Source organism: Typopeltis vanoorti, chromosome 10 (assembly GCF_054136105.1).
Source record: "Typopeltis vanoorti isolate ZY-2024b chromosome 10, IOZ_Tvanoo_1.0, whole genome shotgun sequence".
NCBI classification, from domain to species: domain Eukaryota; kingdom Metazoa; phylum Arthropoda; class Arachnida; order Uropygi; family Thelyphonidae; genus Typopeltis; species Typopeltis vanoorti.
The window spans coordinates 103,314,468-103,333,627 of record NC_143558.1 but is presented as its reverse complement, the minus strand read 5'-3'; the positions used below and the strand labels follow the sequence as shown (position 1 = coordinate 103,333,627).

The window sequence follows — 19,160 nt, the reverse complement described above, 5'->3', positions numbered from 1 at the left end:
CCCACAGTAAGATTTGTATAATGCTTATCAGAATGCTATAATTCCCTTTACACTTTATACTTCTTAGGAATTTGTATGTATACAAAATTTTTGTGTATACATTTGTTATTTGTTACATTTTGACTCTCTAGAATAGATGCCAATATGCCAATAAAAATCCAACCAACAACAACAATAGCTTTGGATTTGGTTGAAACGGGGAGATAAACAATGAATTTGCAGCATTATAATAGGCACTCTGCCGATATGAACCATCTCTGTTACTAATATGCACTCTGTTGCTATTTAGTAAAGCATTACTGTAGGCCTTTAAATGTAAAGAAAAGTACAAGGATATGTTTAAGAAAATTTGGTTAATGATTGCAAGAAGAGTAATCATCATTGAGAATTTCAATTAATGGCAATATGAACAGAATATGTACCCAGCACTTATCCAATCAAGTCTCAATTATGGTCTCAAGTCTGCTTCTGCCAGGATAGTACACTTAATTGGATGGATGTTGTTTTCACTATCAGACAATTAGAACTGCAATTAGTGCATTTCAAACATCGCTGATTTCTGTTGTGTCAAAATGAATGACCCATCTATGTTGTTTCAATGCCAGCATATTCAATCAAAATATAATCTCTGTCAGATCATCACTTGTAGACAAGCATTTTTTCCCCACAGTAAGATTTGTATAATGCTTATCAGAATGCTATAATTCCTTTTACACTTTATACTTCTTAGGAATTTGTATGTATACAAAATTTTTGTGTATACATTTGTTATTTGTTACATTTTGACTCTCTAGAATAGATGCCAATATGCCAATAAAAATCCAACCAACAACAACAATAGCTTTGGATTTGGTTGAAACGGGGAGATAAACAATGAATTTGCAGCATTATAATAGGCACTCTGCCGATATGAACCATCTCTGTTACTAATATGCACTCTGTTGCTATTTAGTAAAGCATTACTGTAGGCCTTTAAATGTAAAGAAAAGTACAAGGATATGTTTAAGAAAATTTGGTTAATGATTGCAAGAAGAGTAATCATCATTGAGAATTTCAATTAATGGCAATATGAACAGAAAGGAAGAATCATCCAGTGCAATAAAGAGAGTGGATTTCTGACCATTCGGAGATAATCATATTGAGTTGCTTTTAATGGAGAGAGAGTAAGGGAAAAAAAGAATTCTGGCTTGACAGAGAATATGATTCTGACAACAGTGTCACTTTTCCTCTAGTAGGGAAGGGTTACTGTTAATAAAAGATTATTTTTATTTAGATGGATATTTATATAGAGGATATTATCATAATATTATTCCTAAAGGCTGCGCTATTATTTAAATATGGGATTTTTATTAATTTAATCCTGTATATAGAAATGATCTCTGTTTAACAATTATTTTTAATTTATTTCCGAGTGTACCTATATATTATTATATGCACAAGGGTTCACTCCGATTGGTGCAATGACCTCTTTTTTACTATTTCTTTCAGATTCCAAATAAATCACTGATTCAAGACCAAAATACAAAATAAACACATTTAATATAACAAAAACAATACATATACACTTCAAACAAATTTACATAGCTAACTACAAATTTATTGGATCCAAGGCCTTTTAAAAATAAACTTACACTTAAGAGTAGACTAAACAACTTGTTTTCACAATGACAAAATGTTCATAGCCAGTTTCTTTCTCTGTCAAGGCCCTTTTCCGAAAATATATGACTTTATTCTTCATTTTCATAGGATTCTTTCTCATCACTCATGTAGCACACATTAATTCTTTCTGACTCAATTCTGTCTCCTTTTGCAATAGAAATAATAATTAGATCTGGCGTCCTCAAGGCAGATGAAACTTCCTAATCAGAGTTTTCTCGAACATTCCTTTAGAACGTAAATAGCAACTTCTTTTATTCATTAATGTTTATTGACAGTCTTAACTCTTCCACTTTAAAAGAATTTACAGTTCTACGATCTCCTTTTTGGAACCTACTAATCTTTCAATTAGCATTTCTTCCAATATTCCTTTTAAAATGCCTATAGCAATATTTCCCTTTTATTCATCAATACTTATTCCACTTTAAACTTAATAGTTCCATGATTCCTTTTTCAGAATATGCTATTAATTTTCCTCCAACTGTCACATAAAAAAACTCAAATTCCTCTGAATCTGAATATCCGCTGGTCTGTGTTCTAATTTCCTTCCGAATGCTCTCATTTTCTCTCCCATTGCTTCGATACCGAACTTCTCAGCTGTCAATCACACATCAAACTTCTCGGCGAGCATGCAGCCTCCATGAAACTGGTAGGCAAGAAGTTAGGTATAACTTCTTTTTTTGGGGGGGAGGGGTAGCCATTGGCTGAGAAAGTGTTGAGAATGTGGTTTAGTTCTGTGGTTAGGGCATTGTCATTCGAGCAGATAAGTTTAGCCCTGTTGTGTAGTGTCTTGGTGACTCCATATTGTTGTGAGGAGGGATGGTGGGATTGTTGGTGAATGTATCTGCCTGTATGGGTGAGTTTTTCTATATACTGAGAAAACCAAGGTTCCATCAGGCACTGATGGGTGACTAGTGTGTCTAAGAAAGGAATGCAGTTGTTCTTTTTCTCTTCCAGGGTGAATTTGATTCTGGGGTGTTGGTTGTTTAAGTGTGTTAAGAAGGAGAGGAGTGCATCGGAGCCATGTGGCCAAATAGCGAATACATCATCTACATAGCGAAGCCAAACGGTTGGTTTTTGTGGGGCAGAGTTTAAGGCTTTCTCTTCAAAAGTCTCCATATAAAAGTTGGCCAAGGGTGGGGCTAGTGGAGAACCCATGGCTGTCCCCTCTATTTGTTTGTAGAATTTTCCTTGCCAAACAAAATAGCCTGAGTTCATTGTGAACTGAAATAGGGCTGTGATATTGGGAGGAAATTTAGCTTGGATTAGCTCTAAGGATTCTTTGAGTGGGACATTTGTGAATAAGGAGGAGACATCAAAACTGACCATTATGTCAGTGTGTTTGAGTGTAAGGTTTTCTATGCTGGCTTTGAGATGGGCCGAGTTTTTTATGTATGAAGGTGTGTTGCCAGTATAGTGTGAGAGAGCTTTGTCCAAATGTTTAGCTAGTTTGTATGTGGGGAAATCAATGCCATCCACTCTGAGACGTAATGGCACATTTTCCTTGTGAATTTTTGGGAGTCCATAAATACGGGGGGGGGGGGGGTATGGAGTTATATGGTTTTAATTTGTTAGTGATTTCCACAGGCCAAGAAGTGACCTTCTTAAGGAGCCTGTGGAGTTTTCTAATTTGTGAGTTGGTGGGATTGTACTCGATAGGCAGGTAAGTGGCCTGATCTAACAATAGAGATTTCAGCTTTCTTGTTTTTCTTTAATTCTAATAGCGATTTAATTTCTTTACTGGGCATGTTGGTTTTAGGTGGTTTAGCTTTGGTCAGAACACAAGCTACATCCAGTCTAATATCGTTGCCAACGTGGCTTGGAAGGTGTCGAATCCCGCGTTCAATTCGTATCATGATATCCTCAGCAGGTATTCTTCTGGGCGCAATGGTGAAGTTGTGGCCACGTGCGAGGGCGTCTAGTGATTCAGGTTTCACACTAAGTCACGGCAGGTTAACTACCTTTTCGGTAGGAAGTTGCGGTTTCAAGATCGCGTCCTTTTTTAAATTTTCAAATTTTTTGATGTGTCTATCTCGTACTTTTTTAAATTCTTTCTCCGCTGCAGTGCACAAGATGTCATATAAAATCGACCAAATTTCGTGGCTTAAGGTGTTTGAAAGGTCATCTTCGAGTGCCTGTATAGCTGAGTTAGCTTCACTCAGGAAATGGCGAGTGGCGGCAATTTGTTCTCTAAGTAAGGCTTGGCTGGCACGGTTATAAATACAAAGTGCCTTTTGCGAAGAGAAACCGTGCTTGAATTTCACACAGTTAGGGATTACCTGGTTATCCCGGTAGCGCTTCAGGAAGGCGAGACGATTCAGTTGTCTTGATAGCTTCAACTTCAATTTACCGTAATGGCGTGCTTTACGTGCGATAACATCTCCGTGGATAATCATAATTCTCGTGGAAAGGCTTAGACGTTGGTTATGCATTTTCACTATATAATTTAAGGAAATTACAATGTACTAGGATATACATTAAAATAAATTTTAATATATTTCAATATTTCGGCAACATCACGTTGCCATTTCAAGAACTTAAGTGCAAGACCCGTGCATGCAGGAACAACAAAATAGTAAGTGAGGAAGAAGTAGGAAGCTATTATTTCTCCTAAAGTCCTGATTGTGCCCTCTAGCGGGCAGTGTTGGGCTGAAGGTCTTCTGATGTAGGTTTCCCAAATTTGAGGAAGTCTCATGCAGCCAAATTTGTTGAGGTTTGGATGGTTTCTTAGGGCTGAAGCTGATTCCATGAAAAGCCTTTCATATCTGTTATTTGCTATGGTGTATTATCCTGGCTTTCTTCCACCATATTCTGTGGTGGACCTTGGTTTTCTCAGTATATAAAAAACCCACCCATACAGGCAGGTACATTCACCAACAATCCCACCACGCCTCCTCACAACAGGGCTAAACTTATCTGCTCGAATAACAATGCCCTAACCACAGAACTAAACCATATTCTCAACACTTTCTCAGCCAATGGCTACCCCCAAAAAAATATTGAAACCAGTAAACCACAACCCCCCTTTCCCCCTCACAACAAGGATTACTCTAAATCCATCACCATACCCTATATCCAAGGCACCTCGGAATAAATTACAAAAATCCTTAAAAAACGACTTAACTTCTTGTTACACACCATATAAAAAATTGGCATCCCTTATCCGCTCTACTAAAGACCAACCTCCCCCCCTCCCAGACCTACCTGGTGTATACCAGGTCCCTTGCAGCTGTAAGCTGTCCTACTTTGGCCAAACAGGCAGGACAGCAAATATCAGAATTTCAGAACACAAGGACTACATCCATTTTCACCAATCCTGCCATAGAATACGGTGGAAGAAAGCCAGAATATGAAAGGCTTTTCATGGAATCAGCTTCAGACCTAAGAAACGATCCAAACCTCAACAAATTTGGCTGCATGAGACTACCTCAAATTTGGGAAACCTACATCAGAAGACCTTCAGCCCAATCGCCCAAGAATACCAACACTGCCCGCTAGACGGCACCATCCGGACTTTAGGAGAAATAATAACTTCCTACTTCTTCCTCACTTACTGTTTTGTTGTGCCTGCATGCACGTGTCTTGTACTTAAGTTCTTGAAAATGGCAACGTGACGTTGCCGAAATATTGAAATATATTAAAATTTATTTTAATGTATATCCTAGTACGTTGTAATTTCCAACACTTATTACTCCCAGGTTAATCCTTTTACATCAATAACGCTACTGGCCGAATCTCTGATAAGAGTGAAGCTGTTGTTTTGTGAGAGAAAGAAATGCAAATGGCGGATGCCTATTTCTATGTCTCAGCACTGGTTCTATCTCCCTCTTCAAATTCAGAGAAAATTTATTTGTTTCGCTGCGCCACCCTGAATCCTAGGATATACTAAAATATAAGACCAAGGAGTTAGGACTCAGTCAGCATTCACTCTTCTCAGCTAAAATCTTACAACTTGCAATCATGAACTTATATTATACAGTTTCCTGCACTTCTGTGGTTCGTTATATCTTATGAGCAAGTGCAGTAGGATGAAGTACAGGCAAGACAACATTCACATTAAAACAAAACATTTTAATTACAGTTAGAATTCATATATTACACTGAGAAGCACTTAGTTAATCATTCAACTAAATTTTATATACATCATTAACACTCGTACATACAGTTAATTATCCCCTTTCATGAATTTCTATCTTAGAAACATAAATACTAACATTTAATCACTTAGTCTCAATTTTCTACTCTAATCACTTAAATTTTACTCTTAATACTTGTCAAATTCCATTCATAATTCTCTTTAACAATCCTATTCAAATTTTACATGTATCTCAGATTTAAGTAAGAACATTCGTAATTCACTCCCTTGCAAGACACATTTTTGAGACGCTATTATATTTCCTTCTAAAATCTATCAGCAACAGTTCAGAGAAATGTCTCTTAGCACACACATTAAAATCTTCTCATTCAATTCTTTAGTTAGTAGACATAAAGTTTTCACCTTACCTATTTGCTGGATATTCTACTTTGGCCACTTCAATCTTTCGTCAGACAACTACCTTATATGATCGCTTTTCTTCACACTTCCTCGGGATTTTCTATACGATTTCCCTCTATACTTCAAACTGGAATTATTCTGTAGTTTTCCACTCTCAGGATCTGCTGGGCTTTTATTTCCGACTGGTAAGTTCTCTTGGTCATTCGGTCGTAACTTCCATGAACAAAGGAAACCCACGTGGAGGCTCCATACCATCCAGACTTCCGTGGCACAGGAATAAAGCAGCAGGAAAACATCTAAAAGCCCCGCTCGTAGCGTTACATCCCTTTTTAAACACCGTGGCGTTTCTTTTGTCATCGATGTGTACGTCATGCTTTTACTGTCACTCAGCACCGCTCGCAGAATCCTTTCATAACCCTCGTAGCATTGCGGTGGAAGGGGGGGGGGAAGCACCGTATTACATAACAGATATACTAGTACATTCACCACATGTCTCAGAAGTCGGCCGTTTCACATTTAGATTATAAATTCTTACCCAGCAAATGGTTAATTATTTACATAATAATTTAGACTAAGCAACTATATAATAATAACATGGAAATTTCACATCACATAATAAGATACATAAGAACTAAATTACGATTTCTATACAGTGCTTCTTAATTTCTGATAAATCATTATTTTCTCAAGAGAGTGACAACAATGTTAAGTCCTCCGACTTAACAATTGCCTTAAAAAAATGCAGAGTTTATTTTTATTTAAGTTCTGCCTAAAAGTGTGCGGCCTGTGATGCTACCACTCATCATATATTGGCCCTCGTATAGAATGAAGTTGGCCACGCCTGCCTTAAGTGACTTGTTCTGATATATATATATATATATATATATATGACTTGTAGTGTCGACTCAGAATTGGGATATGTTCATGCTTTTTATCTACTAAATAAATAAATTTCATGTGATGATACAGCGTTCCCCCTTTTTACGGGAGTTCACAGTACCATCTAGTCCCCCCCAAAATTTTATCCGGGCTCCGGAACCGGCATAGGCTGACGAATCAGACCTATGGCTGGGTCAGTATTCCTGACTGTAATCCGTGTGTCCTCAGACTGGTTTGCCTGCTTGCGGGATGAAAAACACCAGATAAGCTGGTGGAAAAAAATCCTGCTGTCCACGCCCAAGACCAGCTAACTTGGCTGTGGCTGAGGAAGATCCTTAAGCTCCTCACGTTGTTGACAGGAATCGAACCTATGACACTCCTTCCCCGGGCATATGGTTACGAAGCGCAAAGCCACTAGGCTAACTGCGTGAACTTTTTATCTACTGACTGAGATCCGAGAATTAGAATAATATATATATATGCTAGGGGGCACCCCCCCCCCCTGGTGCCTACGGCACCCAACCCTCCGAGTTCCGGACTGGTAGGCCAGTTCTCCCCTGAGTTTTGAAACGTTTCAAATAACTTGAAAAAAACATGACAGAAAAACGTTGCACCATTTTATATATATAGGGTAGATACATATAAAACCAAAAAAAAATCAGCTAATGCCTTTTATTCCCTTATAGGGAGTAGGCAACTTCTTTATACCCTATCTAGCTTTTGGAGACTGAGTGGGCAGTAAAGATACCAAGCTATTTTAAACCTGGTTTTACTCCATTTCCCAAGTAAGTGAAGTTTGTGCCTGCAGGTAGTGCGAGTCTGGGTGATAAAGATAAACTAAAGATGATAAACTTTACACTCGTGGTAAAGGTGAAATATTAAGAATAGTGATCAGAGCTTATTCCACCTTTACCACGAGTTGCCTAGCACTACATGCGGGGTCAACCAGACTTGCATTACCTGCGTGCGCAAACTTCACTTACTTGTCTGTTTGCTTACTTGAGAAATGGAGTAAAACCAGGTTTAAAATAGCTTGGTATCTTTAACGTATATTATACCCAAGGTAAAAAACTTTCTACATATATATATATATATATATATATACACACACACACACAGAATAATCCCTGACATATTTAATCCACGAATTCACAATTTCAAATGCAACTGTTAATTAAGCACTTCGTAGATTAAAATGTGATATTAACACTATCTCATGTGCAGCGCTCTGTAAATGCTGCACTACAATCGCCCACGAAAACATTGATCCAAAGCGCCATCTTACCACAGCTGTTGTAAGCTGTGGTAAGACTTCACTTACTGGCCATCTTCATCCATGTGGTTGCCAGTTGTAGGGAGTTAGTTGCTGTTCGTGATATGTGCGCATTCGTTTTGTAAAGAAATCTAACTTTGTCCTCTCTTACTTAGTATGTGCTGCTTGTATTGGTTACGTTTGGATCTGTATGTTTTTTGGAATTGTCCATTGTATGGAAACCGACGCTACCATACAACCCACGACATCCAGCAATCATACCGACGTTGTCTGCATATGGCTGATATGATGTTCGGCTGCATTTTTCCGCCAGCGACTGTACCGTAACAGTAGCAAGAAATATGGAGTCACGACGTGTAGCATTTGTGTGGTGATAGCAAACACAAAACGAATACCCAACTGATTTTTACTTCATTTCTGATATGGTGGTTTTATTTATATCCTCCTGAGTGCTGCTTGTGTTAAGTGTTTTATTGATGGTATCAACTGCTATACAACCGACAACATTGCATCGTGCATGGGATATATTTAGTTCCGCCGCATATGCCCTTCTAGCACCCGTAATATTACGAAAGATACGTGAGCTTCGCTAACAGGTTTCATATGTGGTGACATCCAACAAAAATGCTTCTTATTTGTGTTAGCTGTTTTCTTTATATCCTATGTTCTATGTTTATATCTATGTTATAAGTTCAGTTCCTCTGGTAAACCAATGTCCATTTCAAAATCGGCAGGCGCAATTATTCCACTAGCGAGACGCTATCCTCCTCTACAGATCGGTACATCACTGTGACGTCTGCCTGATGTAACATCTGCTTCATCCCCCTTCCAGTGACGTCACTTCCGTTTGTGAACGAGGATGAGGCGCCTCTATGGGAGACGTGCACAGCAGTCTCCCATAGACTTCAATCTTAAAAAAAGACCGTTGAAAAGGAAAGAGTCCCGTCTAAAAATGGATTAATTCAAAAACTAAGGATAATCCGTATTTCCAGTTGATTGCGCTGTGACATTCCACAAGTAAGGGATTATGTGTCATGTATTTTTGAAATTTTCCAAACGAGACATTGCACGTCGTCATACCGTAGTTTCTTTTAATTTCCCCTCCCTCCAGATTAGCCAGCAATTTTTGATCCCCTTTCTGGAAATATTCCAAAAATTTATAAAATAGTAATAATAGTAATAATAATCAATTCATATTTAAAAAATGTAAAAAAAATTATTTTACTTCTATGAACCAAAAGTTAATTTTAAGTGATACTGATATCATAGTCAGTTTTGACTTCTCTTTTTGTTAGTATTCTCCCCATCATCAGTCATCACTAATTTCTACAGTTTTGCCATCCATAACGCTTATTTAATTCGGAAGCAGAAAAATATACAAACAGATCGTATAGCTATGGGTCTCTTGGCCTTTTTTTTTTTGAAAAGCTAAATGCTTCGGAATGTTTTGGAAAATTTCTCGACACAACCGTTCTTAAACACTTTATCCGGCTAAGATATACGTATTACAGTAATGCTTTTTGTTATTTTCTGTGTATTCAAGGTACCATAAAAAAAAAATAGCCAATGTTAAAGAAATAATCTGTACTGCTTTCAATCACCATATTAAGCTTGCTGCCCTTATCCACTTTTCTTAAGGCCACCCTTCACCTCATTCTAGACATATATAAAGATCCTTGTACATGCAGCTTGTTATCGAAGATCTACCAGCATCTGTCAGCACAGCTATGGTAATTCAGATGTAGCATCATGATGCAAGTTTAATGGAATATTTACAGCACTAGGAAAGGATTACAAACTAATTTTAATGCTTCCAATATTTTGTCTGTCACTGAGACTTCTTCATGTATTACAAATAAATCTTGTAACACACACACACACACACACACTCAAATATAACACGATACTAAGGGAAACAAGTGGATGATTCTGAAGTCCTATCTAGGTGGTGCATTCTCTGGTCGTTTGTAGGTGGCCCAGGATGTAAAGTGGGACCTCTGATAATTAATGTTTCCCAAATTTTGGGACGTTTTATGCAACTGTATTTATTTAAATTTGGTTCATTTATGAGTGCTGCCACAGATTCTAAAAACAGTCTTTCTTTTTTGAATTTACTATGGTGGAGCATGGTGGTTTTTCTCCAGGAGATCCTGTGGGTTGTGTGTTTCTCTATGACAGTGGTGTTCAACCTTTTTTTAACTATGTGAGCTACTTTTCTATAAAAAGTTATTCGGCGATCTACTCTCTTATATAGATCACGTTCCCCCAACCTAATATCTGATTATGCAAATAAACAACTAAAAATTTTATTTGTGTATTTAAAAATTTATATATCACTTTTAATTATTTTAATACAACAAAAAAGTATATATATATATTGGAATAAAATATTTATTTCTCTATTTTGGAAAACAAAATTTAGAAAAAACAACAGATTGATTACAAACTCGCAAGTTACAAGAAATGCTGGTTGATTAAAAAAAAAGTTAATGTGAAATTTATCATGGTTTGGTCCTTGCAATATTTTTATATACAAGTTGATATGAAGAAGTGGCCAATCGCAGACAATCATCCAAATGATCGTTTGTAATTTGGTTTCTTAATTAATTTTTTATGACAGTCATATTTGAAAAAGCGGATTCTGACAAGTATGTCAATTCGAAACACAACAGAATTTTTCACGCAATATCAGTTAATATTGGGAATTTTTCATGTGCATACTTTCAAATGACTTCATTGTTTATTGATTTTAAATGTAAACTATTCTGAATGTTTATTATCTCAAGTTCTACTTCAGCTTGGTTTATAACAAACAGCTTACTAATTTTATTTGAAATTTCTGTGATCAAGTTTTCTTGAAATGGATTATTGATGAAAGATACAATCATTTCAGTTTTATTAAAATCTTTAAATCTTGAATTTATTTCTTCCTCAACTAATACTATTTCACGAATAAATTCTTTTAAATCATAGCGAAGCATTTCTTGATTTTGTTCAAAAAATGTTGATAAGTATGGGAGATGTCTAAATTTGCGGTCATTTATATTTTTTTTCAATAAAAATAAGTATTGTTGGAAAGTTTTTATTGAACTTAACATATCAATTAAATTTTTATCTCTACCTTGTAACTCTAAATTTAAATAACTTAATTTCGTACAGAAATCTACTAAAAATGATAAGTATAACAACCATCTTTTATCACTCAATTGTGGATAAATATTTCCTTTTTCATCAACAAAATTTTTTATATCGTTAATTAATACAAGAAATCTTTCTAAAAATTGACTTCTGCTGAGCCAGCAAACATCATTGTACAACAGAAATTCCCTATCATCATCTGCCTGTAATTTACAATTTTAAATGTAATATCCAAAACATCTTTTGTGTTTAATCTTTTACTACACAGTACTTGTTGGTGAATAATACAGTGGTACGTTAAAAAATCTGGATATTTGTCATCGTTTTTACATAATGAAATGAAGTCTGATTTATTACCTATCATTGCAGGAGCTCCATCAGTAGTAATAGACACAAGTTTAAAATGCGGAAGTTTGTGTTTCACAGTTTTCACAATTCATCAAATGCCGAAAGAATGTCTTCTCCCCTAGTCCTTCCCAATAATGGTATAATTTTCAAAAGTTCTTCTTTACTTGAATAATCTTGAAATACCATGTGAATAAATACCATTAACCGAGCAATATCAGTGAAGTTGTTTGATTCATCAAATTGTAATGAAAACGCAACACACTGGTGAATGTGTGACATTAACCTGGCCTGGAAACTTTTCTTCGGCAATTGGAACTCTTCCTTTCAGCAATTTGAAACCTTGTCTGCGGCCTAGAAGTAGTCTCTCTCTAGCGACGTCTCAAACCGAGAAGCTCCTTTCTGGAAGCAGGAAACTCCTCTCTCAAGCAACATGGATCTGGGCAGTCTCTTTGGACCGGGCGGCCTCCTCTCTGACAGTAATTCTGGAACCGGGACCCTTTCTGCTTGCTTCAGTTCCTTTTTATTAGTCCTCCTCTGAGACCTCGCATGAAGTTTGGCAACCCCCAAAGAATCGGTATGAGTCTTAAGTTTCAAGTTCGGCACGCCTTTTGTTCTCCTCTGCTTTCTTTTGATTGTAAGTTGCCGGCCAGCTGAAAGTTGTTTGAACCCTTTCTGACTGATTTCGGAGATGTTTACACTTAGAGTCTGCAAGCCTTTCTCATACATACAAGTTTCAATAACAATCTTTCTAATGCCGCCATGTACAGCTTCACGCACAAAAACATTGCCTTTGTTTTTAACACACTAACATGTTCTTATTAAAATGGTATATACAGAGCTTCAAAAGAGTTATTTACAAAAACATCTACTACACACTATACCGAGACAAACAAAGTTTATTTTTTTACAATATTCACATGGGATTTAACCTAAGTAAAATATCGATGTAATGTGCTTTGGAATATTTAATATTTAAGCTACAATCGAGTTTTTACACTTTGCTTATAATCGTATTCACTTAGCTTGCTGCTTGACTTCCACTGATCCAAATTAATTCATTTACCCGCCCTGATAAGAAAATTACTGATTTGACAATTTTAACGAAAAATAAATAAACAATAGCAATACACTTAAAGCGAATTAAAAATAATACAAAATAATGATAAATAAAATATTATGTTTTCAGTTTTAATTAAATTTGTAAGTAAGGAGGAATACACAAGAGATTGTATTATTAAAACACTTAAGGAATTGAACAACGTAGTTAAGGATATAAATTAAATTAAACTTTAATAAATATTTTCCGATATTTTGGCAACGTCATCAATGTCAACGACTCTTTATGGAATCAGCCTCAGCCCTAAGAAATTCTCCAAACCTCAACAAATTTGGTTGTATGCGACTGCCCCAAATCTGGGAGGCCTACATCAGCAGACCTTCAGCCCAACGGCCAAGAACACCTACTTAGCCCACTAGAGGGCACCATCAGGACTGTTAGGAGAACAATAGCTTCATCTCTTCATTCCCAGTTTCTGTGTTGTTGTGCCTACGTGCACGTAACTTTTTTTGTAAGTTCCTTTAGAAGATGGCAACGTGACGTTACCAAAATATCAGAAAATATTTATTAAAGTTTAATTTAATTTATATCCTTAACTACTTTGTTCAATTCCTTAAGTGTTTTAATAATGCATAACCAACGTATAAGCCTGTCTACGAGAATCAACATCATCCACGGAGATACAATCGCACGGAAGACCCGCCAATACGGTAAATTGAAATTGAAGCTGTCTAGACAATTAAATCGTCTAGCGTTCTTGAAATGCTGCCAGGATAATAAAGTAATCCCGAACTGTGTGAAATTCAAGCACCGGTTTGTGTCACAAAAAGCTCTCCGAATATACAACCGCGCTACCTATGCGTTGCTACGTGAACAAATCACCGCCATGCGGTCGCTCTTAGCGGACATTAACGAAGCTATTCGTGCTGTCGAAGATGAGCTTTCGTGCACTTTGAACCACGAATTTTGGTCGATTTTACATGACGTCTCATGTACCGCTGCCGAAAAAGAATTTTAAAAAATACGAGGCCGACAGATAAAAAAGTTCGAAAAATTAAAAAAGAACTCTACCGTCTTTACAAAACCTGCTACCAACACGGTAATCAACCTTTCTTCAGTCACCCTGAAGCCTGAAGCACTCAATGTGCTGTCACGTGGACACAACTTCGCCATTGCTCCCAATAAAATACCTAGTGAGGATATTATGATCCAGATCGAACACGGAATCCACCACCTTCCACATCAAGTCGCCAACAGTGTAAGACTGGATGTAGCCTGTGTCCTTTCCAAAGCAAGACCACCAAAAACCAACATATCCAACAAGGAATATAAAGTTCTACAGGAAATGAAGAATAATAAAGAATTAGTTATCACCAAAGCGGATAAGGGAAATGCAACTGTAGTACTTAACCAAAAGGACTACACAGGTAAGCTGAATGCTCTTCTATTAGATCGGGCCACTTACCTCCCCATCAATTACAATCCCACCAACTCTCAAATTAGAAAACTTCACAGGCTCCTTAAGAGAGTCACTTCTTGGCCTGTAGAAGTTACCAACAGATTAAAGCCGTTTAACTCTATACCCCCCCCCTCCCGTATTTATGGACTCCCAAAAATACACAAAGAAAATGTGCAATTACGTCCCATAGTGGATGGCATTGGATCCCCCACATACAAATTAGCTAAACATTTGGCCAAAGAGCTCACACACTATACTGGCAACACACCATCACACATAAAAAACTCAGCCCATTTCAAAGCCAGCATAGAAAACCTTACACTCCAACATACTGACATAATGGTCAGCTTTGATGTCTCCTCTTTATTTACAAATGTCCCACTCAAGTAAACTTTAGAGCTAATCCAAGCTAAATTTTCTCAAGATATCTCAGCCTCATTTCAGTTCACAATGAACTCAGGCTATTTCGTTTGGCAGGGAAAATTCTACAAACAAATAGTGGGGACAGCCATGGGTTCACCACTCTCCCCACCCTTGGCCAATTTCTTTATGGAGACCTTTGAAGAAAAAGCCTTAACCTCTGCCCCACATAAACCAACCATATGGCTTCGCTACGTTGATGATGTGTTCGCTATTTGGCCACATGGCTCTGAAACACTTCTCTTCTTCTTAACACACTTAAACAACCAACACCCCAGAATCAAATTCGCTCTGGAAAAAGAGGAAAACAACAACCTCCCTTTCCTAGACACACTAGTCATCCGCCAGCCTAATGGAACCTTGGTTTTCTCAGTTTACAGAAAACCCACCCATACAGGCAGATACATTCACCAACAATCCCCCCCCCCCCCCACAACAATATGGAGTAGTGAAAACACTATACAACAGGGCTAGACTAATCTGTTCAAACGACTTGGCCCTAAACACTGAACTAAATCACATCTTCAACACTTTCTCAGCCAATGGCTAACCCCCCCCCCCAAAAAAAATCCAAAAAATATTACAACCTACAAACCACATATCCCCCCCCCTCCACAACAAGGATTACTCTAAATCCATCACCATTCCCTACATCCGAGGCACCTCGGAAAAGATTACCAAAATCTTAAAAAAACATGACCTGACCTCCTGTTACAAACCTTACAGAAAATTGGCATCCCTTATCCGCTCCACTAAAGACCAACCACTTCCCCTAGACCTACCTGGTGTTTACCAGGTCCCTTGCAGTTGTAAACTGTCCTACTTTGGCCAAACAGGCAGGACAGCGAATATCAGAATTTCGGAACACAAGGACTACATCCGTTTTCACAAATACAGTCCATTCTGGGCTTGCAGACCATGCCCTGGATACACGCCACAGAATATGGTCGAAGAAAGCTACAGTGATACACTGTAGCAAATACATATTTGAAAGATTCTTTATGGAATTCAGCCTCAGCCCTAAGAAATTCTCCAAACCTCAACAAATTTGGTTGTATGCGACTGCCCCAAATCTGGGAGGCCTACATCAGCAGACCTTCAGCCCAACGGCCAAGAACACCTACTTAGCCCCACTAAGAGGGCACCATCAGGACTGTTAGGAGAACAATAGCTTCATTTCTTTCATTCCCAGTTTCTGTGTTGTAGTGCCTCCGTGCACGTAACTTTTTTTTGTAAGTTCCTTTAGAAGATGGCAACTTGACGTTACCGGGAAAATATCGGAAAATATTTATTTAAGTTTAATTTAATTTATATCCTTAACTACGTTGTTCAAATTCCTTAAGTGTTTTAATAATGCATAACCAACGTATAAGGCCTGTCTACGAGAAACACAAGAGATTGACCAAAAATCGCTCCTTGATCGACGGTTTGAACAACCCTGCTCTCTGAGATCCAAAACATGTTCTGCAAAGCCAGATTGACCATAGTCGTGATTGCAGATGTATGGTTTGTGTTCTTCTAAAGGGATGGTTGTTGATCTACCTGCCTGTCGAAGTAAGCCAGCTTGAGAGAGGAGGGAGCTGATCTTTGGAAGAATGGATAAGAGTAGCAAGTTTACAGTGGGGTTTACAAGCTGTTTAGAGGTTGTACTTTTTTTAAAGGGACCTGGCTATTTTTTCTGATGTGCCACGGATGTAGGGGATGGTGATGGCATTTCTGAAATCTTTCTGAAGATATGGCCCTGGGAATGGGAGAGGAACTGATTATTTTTTTAATTCTGTAATAATTAAAAAATAAAAAAACTATAAAAAACAGAAAGGAAGGTGTTGTGTATATGATTGAGTTCAGTTGAAAGGAAAGTTCCACTGGAACAAAGATGTGGGCTCTTTTGGTTAGAATTTTAATAATGCCATATTGTTGAGATTCCTTTTCCATTGTAAACTGGATTCTTGGATGTAGGCTCTTGAGGTTACTGAGGAAGGAGTCAGTTGTGTGTGGGCCATGAGGTCAGATAGAAGGTTTGAGAAGGGCTGAGTCTGTCTCGTTTTTCAAAAATTTCCATGCAAAAATTGGTGAGAGGGGAAACCCATAGCAGTTTCCTCTGTCGGTTTGTAAATTTTGTTCTTCTAAGAAAATTAACCAGAATTGATGGCAAAGGGAAAAGAGATCTAAGATATCAGAAGGAAAAACGTTTTTTAAGAGTGCCAAGGTGTAATTTAAGAGGATATTGGTAAACAGTGAGGTGATATCAAAGCTTACCAATATATCTGAATAATTAAAATTTAAATTTTCAGTCAAGTTTTAAAATGGGTAGAGTTTTTTTTTTTTTTTTTATATAGGATGTGGTAAGTCCAGTGGGGGGGGGAGTAACAGAGCTAGCCAGCTGCCTTGACAGTTTGTAGCATGGTGCATCAGTGGCTATAGTAGATGCTACTGATGCACCATGCTTAATACTAATGAATAATCGATGCTTAATTTTCTGTACATGCATATTATTTACTGATTTACCCTTTAAACCATTTATTAATAGCTGTTTACTGCTATAACCTTTGCTGTGGTATTATGACATTTGCTATTCTTGTGTCAATAAACCAACCAATCACTCATGACTATGGGCAATCTGATCTTGCAGGCCATGTATTGGATACCACTCACAGGATCTCTGGGGGGGGGGGACTGTTTTGGGAATTTGCAGCTGCTCTGAGAAATTAACTGGATTTAAATAAATCCAGATGCAAGAAATTTCTCAAAATTTTGGAAACATTATCCTCAGAGATCCAATTTGCAACCTAGGCCTCATACAAATGCTCATACCGAGTGCATCATCTAGGTACGACTTCATTGTGATATCCACATTTCCTTTAGTATTGCCTTGTCTTAGGATATATTAAAATAGATATAAATATAGATAGTCTTTTAAACATTGCAAGGAATTCCACATTTTTTCATCATACATAACACAGTGGGAATAGAATTCAGAAACAAATCTTACATTGTCTGGTTTTTCTAACAACTAACAGTTGATTTACATCTAACCTTTCAAACTTCAACCTGACATGATTGAAAATCATTTCTTCTAGTACCTGTTATTTGCTGTTTTGCCAGAATATCAGACTCTACTTAACATAAGAAATATTTCAGAATTATCTGTTATCTAAACATTTGAATGTAATGTAACATTGGAAAATTTCTAACATCAAAAAAGGAAAATGGCCAATTTGCTGATTATCTTAACATCCAGTTATTGCAAAAGACCGTGCCATCATCTGTTTGGAAATAATAGATGATGCAGTGAGTTATGTGACATGCTGTTAGGATTAAATGATACCACTTGTAACTCACTATCTACCTGTTTAAGTAATAACAAAAATGCAGTTCAGTGAGGAAGTTTATCCATATAACCATAATACATCAGGATACCATCATTTGGAGGCATGTTTACCATGTGTAAACCTACAGTGTCCCATTCTCCATATTTCCCTTCTCCAATGTACCGGCTATGAAGCTGCATTATTGTAATTACTTCTTTATATATATATATATATATATATTCATTTTATTGATATATGAGATTTTTTTTTTCTCTGAACTTGTACCCATAAGTAAAGTAGTTACTTTATTTTTCATGTATTGAATTTTTTTTTAAGGGATACTTTGAGGCAAATGACATTCACAACAATAGAATTGCTGGCTTTGAAGTAAAAGCTGGTGCAAATCCAACAGTTGTACGCTGTGAAATTCATCATGGTCAGACTGGTGGTATTTATGTACATGAAAATGGACGTGGTCAATTCATTGAGAATAAAATTCATTCCAATAATTTTGCTGGTGTGTGGATTACTTCACATAGTAACCCTACTATAAGGTAATTATTTTGTTTTTGTCCTTAGTGAACTCAGGTTGTATACTTTTTTTTTAAGTGAATATAGCATTTCAGAAAAAATTCATACTTTGCTGTTAAATTTCAGCATAGCAGTTTCACGTAGCTACATTTGCCCTTCATTTGGAAAGACTTAGATTCGAATTTCATCCAGGATGCTAAGAACATTTATAAGGGCTTTTGATCTGAAAGTAAGTTGATAATTCTCACATGGAAATATCAGTTTTTTTTTTTGCTTCCAGAAACTTAGGTTTTTCAGTGCATAAAACAGATCACCAGAGAATAAACACACAACCTGAAAAGCAGCTAATCTGTCTTTCTCCAGCTCTCTTAACTAGCTTTATTTGTCATATTATTCACAAATTAGTTTTGGCTTTACTTATGGAATCCATATCAAAACAACCCATATAATTTTGGGTTGTTTTGATAACAACCCATAAAATAACTACTTCTACATGTTGGTCAATTTTAATTTCTTTTCAGCATTTATTGTTCATTTTAAGATTTTTTTTTTTCCACATGTAAATCTAATCTCTATCTCTGTCTCTCATGCTT

At 36.9% G+C, this 19,160-nt stretch overlaps 1 protein-coding gene across 2 annotated transcripts in view; it reads left to right on the top strand.

Moving 5' to 3' along the window:
- Nucleotides 1–19,160, top strand: part of FBXO11 (F-box protein 11) — a 412,771-nt gene that overhangs the window by 243,449 nt on the left and 150,162 nt on the right. For both annotated transcript variants that reach the window (XM_090399679.1, XM_090399680.1), the window contains exon 11: nucleotides 18,373–18,590. In XM_090399679.1, coding sequence (XP_090255805.1) covers nucleotides 18,373–18,590 — 218 coding nt within the window. The remainder of the gene's footprint in view (nucleotides 1–18,372; nucleotides 18,591–19,160) is intronic.